This window comes from Lissotriton vulgaris, chromosome 6 (assembly GCF_964263255.1).
Source record: "Lissotriton vulgaris chromosome 6, aLisVul1.2, whole genome shotgun sequence".
NCBI classification, from domain to species: domain Eukaryota; kingdom Metazoa; phylum Chordata; class Amphibia; order Caudata; family Salamandridae; genus Lissotriton; species Lissotriton vulgaris.
In genome coordinates this window covers 218,817,442-218,828,105 of record NC_141694.1, presented here as the reverse complement: position 1 = coordinate 218,828,105, position 10,664 = coordinate 218,817,442, and the positions used below count along the sequence as shown (strand labels likewise).

Sequence of the window (10,664 nt, the reverse complement as noted above, 5' to 3'; positions counted from 1 at the left end):
CTACTGGGAACATATGAAGGACTGACCGAGCAAGAACAGTACCAAAGATTGGCGCCAAACCCTGCCAGGCTGCTTGCAGAGACTGATTATCCAAAAGCTGCATATCCTCCTCACAACCTTGAAGGACTGTCCAGCATCTCAACAACTAGCAAAGATCTTGCTTAAGGTAGAGGAGCCACTCCCCTGCATCTGCAGGCACCGACTGTATCTGCCCAGTTCACTGACCGTTGGGCCCACAAAGGTAGCTACTTGCCAGGAGAAGGTCACAGAGTCCAGGAGGTCAGCCCCGTTACTTCACCAGGCCCTGAGATGCTGAGCCTTCCTAGGTACTGGAGCCCTTGCAATTACCAAGGCTTGTTGTGTGTCCAGTCCAGACACCACCAATGCCAGCATTCACCTACCAATGAGGGACGTCAGGCTCTCCGAGGCCATCATCAAGAGTGGCCCTCCAGTCTCTTTGTTCCCCTGTCCAGGTCTCCCACACAAAAAAGTGAAAGCCTCTAACCGCAGCGACCTGCTGCACAAACACCTGCACCAGAACCCCAGCCCAGGTCCATGTAAAACCAACAGTCTCCCTGTGCTCCAGAGACCCTCGCTAGTCAAGCTCCCCTTTGGTTTCTGCCAGACTTAGCCCCAAGTCCCCTCTTGCAGCCTTTCTTTCCACATACTTTAACACGTAGAGTTGGCGGCTACCATCACCTCTGCACCCGGACTCACTAGAGCAGGTAAATCAGAACTGCTGGTAGTACTTTGGACCTAAGCACCTTAATTCCAGGAGAGTAACCCTGAGAATCGCTTGTAGTGTATCTATGCAGTGAATGTTTCCCCCCATAGGCTCAGACCTCAAACCTGACAGCTGTGATTTTCAGTTTTAACTGTAAAAGTCTATAACGTCTAAAGTACCTAATTTCGATGATCTTGGCATCTCAAATTTTTGAAAAATCTGCTATTTTTCTAAATTGGTCTTGCATTTCTTTTTGAGCGTGTATCTCATTTATTGACTGTATGTACAACAAATGCTCAACACTACCCTTTGACAAGCCTAAGCTGCTCGTCCACACCACCAAAAATAGAGCACTTGGGATTTTTTATTTAAGCCCTGAAAACCAATAAGGGTCGTCCGGACTTTCTGCATAGTATACCTCATTTTGGTACACTACATAGAAAGCCAGCTTTCTACAGAGGGTGTGGCATATTTACTTAAGTCCAAAAGAACAATCTTTTCTGCCTGCAGTGTGAGTATATCGGTGCTGAATAAGAAGTCTGCCAGGCGTTTGGGCGTACCCTGCAGATGGGTCAAGAGGTACAGACCACGTTGGAGATAGATCTGCTGGCAGTAGTCTAACTTGATCCCGCCTACTCGGACCAAGATCTGGAGGCACCCAAGTCTGCATGACTTCTGTTGATGAAAGTCATGGGTGGAAGGTGACCACGTTTTCACTTCTTGGACTTTTAGGAACAGGAAGTGGACCTCTCAAGAAGAGCCTTGAGTGCAAGAATGTATCCGCGTCCTAGACTTAGAGTTATACCAGGCCTTATGTGCTTTACGATGCTGTTGGGTTTGACCTGCTGCAAAAACAACAGTTGATGGATAGAATGCAGAACAATGTCATACATTCGCCCCAGTACAGGGATCTGGGCCTAAATCCATCGTTTTTTTTGCACTCCACACCACCCCATTTCAGACATGGCAATATGCAAATCAGCCTAGACCCTGTGCCTCATGGGAACAGTGCAGCCCGAACTGCCAAGACATGTCTTTCCAGGACCGGAATCAAGCATCCTAGGACCGGTTTCTGGCTATCAGCCGTCATTAGCCAGGATAGCTTGATTCCAGTGGTGTGGAGAGCACGGGACTCACGTCTGAGCATACCCGTCCCAGCTTGACCTGCTGGTCTTGGATGGCCTTTAGGTTCATCCTTTTGCAGTTATGCCACAGCATAGAGTATTGTGATGAGCTAGACGTATGGGACTGTCCTTGCAGGGTTCGAAGCCAGTCGTTTTAGGGTGAATCATATTTCATCAGTTTCAACTCAGTCTGCAAGGGATATTTTGTCATACAGAAACATAAGGGAGCCATCTTCAAAGCTTTGTCCAAAGACTGAAAACGAAGAGAGATAATGGTGGCACACAAGGGTGGCGGTTAAATGTGTCTTTTGTGTCACTTCCGGGGTAGGATGGAGTAGGGAGTCACGTGACTCCACCCATCAACGCATGAGGGAATTAACACAATTCTCTAGATTCAGTCTGGCATTTAAGGGTATTCACAAGATGAGGAATCTGCAGTTAGAAGTATCCATCAAAACAAATCTCATTAGATCGGAGTGATATCGCACATCTGAGAGAATGGCAGGTGTGAGAATTAGCAAGGTATTGGGCTCCTGCCACTGACCAAGGTGAGTGCACTTTGCCCAGGCAGAGCCACTTTTCTTCAGCACCTGCCTGCCAGAAGAATATCTTCCCTGCTAAAACGGATACTTTAATCTTCCTGGTGATTAACTTTGTTAGATTAGCCCGCTCTCCAGGTCCCCCCCTGCCTTTGCCTTCACCCCTCCTGTGTTCGGAATACATTTTTGTTGACATTAAGACTTTGTGCTCTATACCACTGCTAACTATTGCTTAAGTGATTGAGATCTCTCCTTTAAACATGCTATAATGGGCCTACACCCAATTGGCATATTTGGCCTGTAAATTAAATACTACTAGCGGACTAGCAGCACTCAGCGACACAGAGTAAAGTAGCACTTTAAACCATGTCTGAGGCCTGCCAGGTAAACCTGTGGTACAGTTTTAAACTGCCAAGTTGACCTGGCAAAATAAACCGTTTCCAGGACTATACCTTCTTTTATAATATATGTCGTCCCTAGTGTAGGCCATACACAGCCCACAGAGCAGAGTGCAATGAATTTCAAAAGTCGGACATGTGTTTTTAAGTTTTATATGTGCTTATAGTGAAAAACTCCTAAATGTATTTTTTCATTTCTCTAGGGCCTATCACTCCCATTGGATAACATTGGGTTACCTTATTTATTTAATAAGTGCTAACTTTTGATTAGGATTTCTAGTTTGGACTCAAATGAATTGTAATTTAAAACCCTCTTGAATGGTAAAGTTGGATTTTAGGTCACAATTCTGAAAATGCCAGTTCTAGAAGACTGGTATTTTCTTGTCCTAACCATTTGGTGCTTGCTCACAGTATTGTGGATCACATGAGTATGAATGGCTTAGCTGTGGGGCTTTGTGTATTCCTCTCAATGAGACAAAAAAGGGGGGGCGCAAGGTGTTGGCAGGATGGCCGGGGGGGGGCGGGGGGGAGGGGGGTGTTCCCTTACTCACACTTCAAATGGATTGGCTCCAACAAACATAATGGCCCAGGGTACTAGCCTTTTGCCACCCCAGAAATCTTGGAGCTGGGTGAATAGTGGGAAAACATACATTTTTCAATTTCAGCAAGGCACACTTCACACAAATATCCAAAGTCTATATACACACAGAAATGACCGAGGCTAAGGTATCTAAAGTATATGACCTCTCATAAAGGCCCGGCTGTCACCGCCCACATTGTATCAATCTGAGCTTAACAATGCTATGGTGGGGGAGGGAATTGCGGGATGCGACACCTGTGGAGTAACGTTGGTGGTAGACATTTAACGGGATGGAGAATTTCTCCCCTTTGAGGACTTGGCTGTGGAATTCGGCATTACAGGTGGCCAATTCTTACAACACCGGGCAATAGTGGCCACAATCCGGATCGGCTGGGGAAATCAGAACCCGCGGAGCATGACGGCTACCAGCTGCTTTGTTTGTACCACAACAGGTCGAGTTGAAGTGATTACCTGCCTATACAGAGCCATACAAACTAACATTCTTACTGCCCTGACTGACATGAAGGTAAAATGGGACCTTGATTTGGAATTACAGCTTACAGATTCGGACTGAGGTAGAATACGGAAGAATATCCCAGTCATCTCTCGTAATGCCAGGTTCAAACTAATTAACTTTACTTCCTATAGAGAGCTTATTAATAGGGCAGGATTATTAGATTTTATACCACCGCAGTAGCCAAATGTACTCAGTGTTGGGAACTTGTTTGTGCTTGCCCCTCCTCGTCTGAGTAATGGGAAGCAGTGATAGATTGCATTAATAATATTAGTCACTGGGCATTCCCTTGCACCCCTCTGGCTTGCCTCCTTGAGATATTCCCATCCAATCAAAAAACAACCACTAGATTCACTGATTCTGGTGAAAATGGAACTCACTATGCACTGGAGACCCAAGACTAACAAAGTGGCGAGAGGAACTCACCAAATGGTCAGGTCTTGGAAGTACTACATTATTCCGGGTGCTGAAGAGGGGACTGAGAACAACTGCTAAGGCTAGAGTATGGGAAACACCTGGTGGCTTGTCTTATGGCACCAGACAAGGACACACTCTCTGCAGACCACGGAGGACTTGGGGAGTGACAGCGCCTGCTCATCTTTTCATCTGAAGGGCTGCAAGAGGAGGGACCTGAACACACAGAGGATGCTCTAAAACTTTGTTACCCAGTGTGGGATTGTATGTGCAGCAGCATGGCTAGGAGTATGTGGGGGATTAGTTCAATCCATCCTGATAGAATATGTAATGCGCTTCGCACTCATAGGTGAAAGATGGGACCTGCTCTGTAACTATGTAGTGCGCGAAACGTTGAATATGTTGACTGCATATGTCTCACCTGCTACTGTTATACAAAATTTTGTTTAAATAAAAAAAAAATTAAAACAGTGCTAGGGTTGGAGAAACCACCCGACCAGCATGCCCGACCTTTAGGAGCACTGACCACACATAGAATTAATATTTTTCTTCGAGACCTTTTCAAAGTATGAAGTTAAAAGCTTTTGGGCAAACCACCAAGGTCAAACAGATCGTGTGTGGGCCAAAAAGTGCCCCTCGATCCCTATGTACTGCATCTTAAATATTAGCCTTTAATCTGACCTTCCCTTTATATCTTACAAAAACCCACAGGAACCCATATGATCACAGTGCCCACTGGCGCCGTCAAACACATGAGTATTCAGCCTTTTCCTTGTTAGTTGGGAGTACATGCCACAACTCTGCTCCGACTAAAGAATGAATGAATGAATGTTGGATTTATAGAGCGCATGGTTACCCGGAGGCGTCCCAGTGCTGTACCACTGGGGAACCCGTCCTGGCTTTCCCTGTGAGATGGTCCCTTCACTGGGCATCCCCAAGGTGCAGCCAGGCATCCTCGGCGGTGATGGGGCCGGAGTGGAGATTAAGCAAGCTATTGCCCAGAGTCGCAGCGCGGGACCCCATGGTTAGAGTGGCACCTAGGCGAGATTTATCGAGCCCGCTGACATTGGTCCTGCACCCGGCCGTGCCAGGAATTGAACCCTGGTCCCGGGCCGGCTTCTGCCTCCGGGTCTGCCGCCTCTAACCGTTGAGCCACACTTCTCCACAAGAGAAGTGTGGCTCTTTTACTACTTCTAAAGAACTTGAAGTTTCTCTAACAATCCAGAGATAGAACTTCAAGAGACAGATACTCAAGACAAAAAACTAGCCTGTATATTTGTTGTTCCAAGATTGCAGTTCTGATCACTGCATCTATGGCAATAGGTGCCATATTTTCAGGGTAACCGTATTATAAACATGTATATCCAATGAATTTAAATGAAACTTGACGCTGGTTGTACTGACAATCTGTTACGAGTCCTAACATTTGTAACCATCCTGGAACTACTTTGCACACTACTGTACAAGGGGATAAGAAGCAACCAAAAACACCGATGTTAAAACAGACCTTAAAAAAAGCATACTGTTTATCCATTAGCCACCTACAAAGATAGGCAAAGAGCAACAGTGCAAAGACAACACGGATGTTATAAATAACTTAGTATATAAAATGTGTTTTACAATTTAGTATCAAAAGAAACAGTACCAGGTCTCCTCGAGAGCCTGTCACAAGACAACGGAAGCAAGAAAACCAGGTATAGATTGTAAAGACGAGAAGTCGGTTTCCTTTGTTTGGTAGCGAATTCCTCTCTTTGCCATTGGGGCACATCAAGTTACTCGTACAAGAGATTAAGCAACAACAAACTGGTGATAAAGTATATCAAATTAAAACAAACTTCAAACTTAACAGGTTATTTTTATTTTTTATATTACAATGTATTTACAGTGCAAACATATCACATTGCCATCAATGGCTGTTCCCAACTGAGAGCAGCGTTACTTCGCAAGTGTCTCGTTTACTTCTTTCCAGATGCTCTCCTGTAGCTTTGTAGTATCATACTCCTTGAGCATGTCAAACTCTTCCCAGGGCTTGCCGGTCTTTTTGGCTTCTTCCATCTTTTCTTCACTGAGGTAAAGATCAAATCGTATCCCTTTAACGTTGAACGCTGGTCGCTCCCATCGTTTAGACCACGGTTTGGGCTTCATTCTGACTTTAGTCTAGGAGGAACACAGAGGGTATTAAATGAACTGGTGCAATAGAATACAACATTGTAATGTATGTCAAAGTTCTCCTTCTTCCCAGCCAAACAAAGATAAAGTCTCAAGCAAATGTAGAGCTAATTAGCAGGTTATAAAAATAAGTCCTAAATGCAGGGGGCATCGAGCAAGCATAATAGCAACAATAGCAAGCATAATAGAATGAGTCCCACACTGGCGGAGATTACTATTTTGCTGTCCTCAGTTCAACAGGTATGCCCAGGCCCCGTTCCAAGCTGCAACCTACTGACGAATCCCAAAAAGCCGAGAGGGGATCTGACCTGGCGATTTCGGCTGGACTTGTTCCTATTGTAACAGTGCAAAGGCTGATTTGTATATGCCGGATTCCTGTCTGAGGTGCCAAGGTAGGCAAACATTAATGGACTGGGATGCAGCTTGAGTGACTACCAAAGGCTGAAATTGAATCAAGAATGCCACCGATCACATATTTTATTTCTCAGTGCACTTCCCCAAACAAAAGACAGGCCCTGGCACTCGTGGCTGTAATGTCAGATTTCAATTCTATTTTTAAATTTGTCAACAAGTTTTGAACAAGTTACACTGCTCACTTTACTTTGGCGCCACGCCAAATTAGATTTACTTATTGTTAATTTGTTCCTCCAAAGAAACAATAGGGCTATTTTGAAGGCACTGCAGAACCTCAGAACTTATGACAGAAGCACATGGAGCACCATTACTAGGAAAAACCACTAACTCAACAAGGAGCACTGTTACTGATTAAGCAACAGCACCGCCATGGGCTCGCCTCATGGTCCATGTCTGACATGACATTCAAGGTACCCTTCAGCGGCATTGCTGCAGTCAAACAGGTTGGGTGACTGAAGCACAGCTGACCCTACGCTGTAGTTTCTTACTCATCTTTTGCATTAACCTACACACGTGTAGTATCTGCAACAACAAAAAACGTACTCTTCAAGCAAGCATGTGTGCAATGTTACATAGTGATACAACATTTTGGATCACACATTTTGTTCTCTTGTTTGCCTTCCGTGTTGAAGCCCTTCCTGTGTTTTCTCCTTTCACAGTTGTATCCAAAAAGATTATCCTCTTGCTTCCAGGATTTAACGTCACTGCGGCTAATGTCTTTAGCTGCCTTCCCCGCTCGGTTCTGAATTTTCAAACATACTACTCTTTTTTACTCTGTGATGGAAATCCTTTTTGCACCTTGAATCCTCACCTTTTTTAGGACATAGTGTAGCCCCTCTAGTGAGAGCTGGCATTTCACAGCAAGCTACTGCACATGGTTCCATGTTAATTTCTGCTGCTTTATTTATTGAGTTAACATTACAATACCCACCCTCTCTAGCCTTTGAAAGCCAAAATGTTTGCAAGTCCCTGCTCCCTCCAGCTCTGATCCCCCAATCAGTTCTGGGTCTCACAGCACTGTTTCCCCTCCTTGGTGGTTCTCATGCAAGGTTCAAAAAATGTAATAAAGGCACTGTTAACTAGTAGCCTGGAAGGGATAAAATAGTATACTGGGCAAAATGATCTTGCAACTGAAAGCAATTTATATGATCTACTGCTCTGTATAATATGGCTCTACCTACCTGGTTTATAGGAACCTCTGTATTTGGTAAGGGTACAGGTTTCATATTCACATCAAAAGTACTGTATTCTGGAAGGGCATCTCTTAAATACATCAAGTTGTCATCGAGTCTCTTTTCCAACTTTAACACCTCGATGGATTGGATGCGGGGATTGTATAAATCGTAACGAATTTCTATACCTGAAAAAGGTCATAGAAGAAGTAAACTGTAAAAAACGAATGAAAACATGCTGTCCTTTGCACACTCTCCTGGTTCACAATTGCAAAATGCTGAAAGCAAAACAACTTTGTTTCGTATATCACCTCCACACGCAAGAACATCTTCATGCTATTTAATGTAATTTACGATAAAGGTACAGTACTCTGGACATCCGTGATACAATAAAATTATCTCAAGAGATCAAACATCAATCTGATAGTCACACTATTGCCACCAGGTGATCACTGTGCCAATACAGGATTCTGATTGAAACCAGGAACACGCTGGTGACCAATCATTCACTTAATGTCATTTGAACAATACATTTAATATGAGCGTCTTTTCACTCCGTCTTTTTAGTGATTGTGATTTTTGGATTCAGAGAAGCAGCATCATGCACAGCTTATACATTCTGTCCATGAGAGGCTTTCTGAAGACTGTCCTGTAGTTGCAATATTCTGACCAGGTTTACCAAATGCGGCGGGCCAATTCTGGCCTCAAAATAGTTCTGCCTGTTTGGGTTGATGAAACACATACAATAGTCTGTAAAAGATGATACCCGAGTAGTTCTCTGTCCACATTTTAAGAGGTATTGTTCTTTTGACCGGAGCTGGGGTACCTTGGAATTGATCATATTATATGACGAAAAATGAATAGATCCTGAATCCATACATGTGACCTCCTTTCACAAGTGGAGGTTTTCAACTCCCAGCTACAGTGTGTCCGGCTTAAGCGGTATCCATTTGCCACATTAGACGTAACATCTAAAATACGGTGACAGAACTCGCATGAATCTTCTCACTATTAGGGTACTTGCAGGACTCTCTTACCACAGAAGACTCAAAGGTGCAACATTTCATCCCTCACGCAGGGCTGCGGAGACGATCACCAATTTCAAGGGACCAAAACTCTGGGATATATCCATTATGATGAATACCTTGCTTACTTTGGACTAGAGATCTCCTCCGTTATCACCTCATGCCTTCATTTAACTAAACAAGACCATGTTAGAATTGACTTGCTGTACTTAGTAAATCTAGCCATATGATAAAAGGTGAACATTTTGTAGAAGTTGCGTTACTCCAGTATTGGAACTTTGGTATATTCACATGCTTGAATCAATCCCCGTTGTCGAGATGGAAGTCTATGGTACCCTATAAAAGAGACTAAACTTATACTTCATCCAATCAGACTGCCCTGCCCTCTAGAACACTCCTGAGAGTTCCATTCGCTCAGATATTCTACCGCACGTAGCATTAGGGTGTCTCTAGTGAGCTCCGCTCAGATATTTTCCAATTTGGATAAATTCTCAGAATATTGCTCATATTTTGGTTCTGTGGGAGACTGCCCTGTTACCCACAGAGTTTTCACCATACTGATCTGACTTCGTCTTTATTGTAACATCATGTCAGATAATCAGAAAAGTCTCTGCAGGTCCTTCAATACCTGCGGTAAAAAGACTTCAAGCTAAAGACCCGCACCACAATTGCATTTACTGACCCTACTTGGATCATTGTGCCAAAGACTACAAGGCATGTTTATACCTTTTCATCCAAGACTTTAAAGGATAGAGAAGGAAGGCTGCTAATCTTGCTTCAGAAGCTCAAAACTGGAAGCAGGCAGTGTCGGACCCAGACAGTGAGGACTCCTCCTTGTCCTCTAAAAGATCTCATAAGAGGGAGAGATCACTCCATTCTCGATCCTCCTTTGAGAAGCCAAGAAAAGCCTAAAAAAAGACCACTCACCGGTCTTATAAAGGCCATAGTCCTTCTAAACATCCTCACAGATCTAAATAATCTTCTTCGAAAATGGATAAAAAAGGAACCTTCTGCCTCCTCAAATAAGGGTAGAAGGTCATCCACTGAGCCGCCTAAACCGCCTCCTAAAGTTAGTCCTGCTTTCAAAAAACCTTCCTCAGGGGAGGAGCTTCGCGGGCAGCCAAGATGGCTGCGTGAGCTCGGAGCTCTGAAGTCCCTCCGATCCTCCGCACTGATCCTGCTACCTATCCTGTCCCACGACGGTGGGAATCAACGGCGAAGTCGATGCTGAAGCGGCGCCCGGTCTCAGACTGAAGATCCGAGCTTCCTGGACCGAGTTATGCCGTCGTGAAGTCGGAGGGCGCTGCCGACGTAACTGACTGGCATTGTCGTGGCTGAGACGAGGCCTGCCTCGGAACACTTCGTGCGGACCCGCCACACTTGCTGGACCCACTGGCCCGGGTGGCCTCCTTCATAACTTTCCCCTTGTCGTATTGGAGGCGCTTCGCACTGTGTGCCTCGCATCGAGTGGAGGTGTTATTGTTGGCCTGCCCCCCTCTTGGACTATACTGCTCTTGCTGCTCAACATGGCGGGCAGAGGTGATCCGGACAAAGGGAAACCTCCAAGGGTCAGCAGGAAGCCTACCCAGTC

General features: G+C 44.9%; 1 protein-coding gene across 1 annotated transcript in view; it reads right to left on the bottom strand.

Annotated features, from left to right (window-relative positions):
• Positions 1–6,128: 6,128 nt before the first annotated feature.
• The window catches only part of LOC147707043 (large ribosomal subunit protein bL19m-like), a 65,442-nt gene continuing 60,906 nt past the window's right edge, over positions 6,129–10,664 (bottom strand). Inside the window, exons 5-6 of the mRNA XM_086926253.1 lie at positions 8,058–8,236; positions 6,129–6,450 (exon numbers count right to left, since the gene is read on the bottom strand). Of these exons, the coding sequence (XP_086782379.1) occupies positions 6,229–6,450; positions 8,058–8,236 (401 nt within the window). The 3' untranslated portion in view covers positions 6,129–6,228. The remainder of the gene's footprint in view (positions 6,451–8,057; positions 8,237–10,664) is intronic.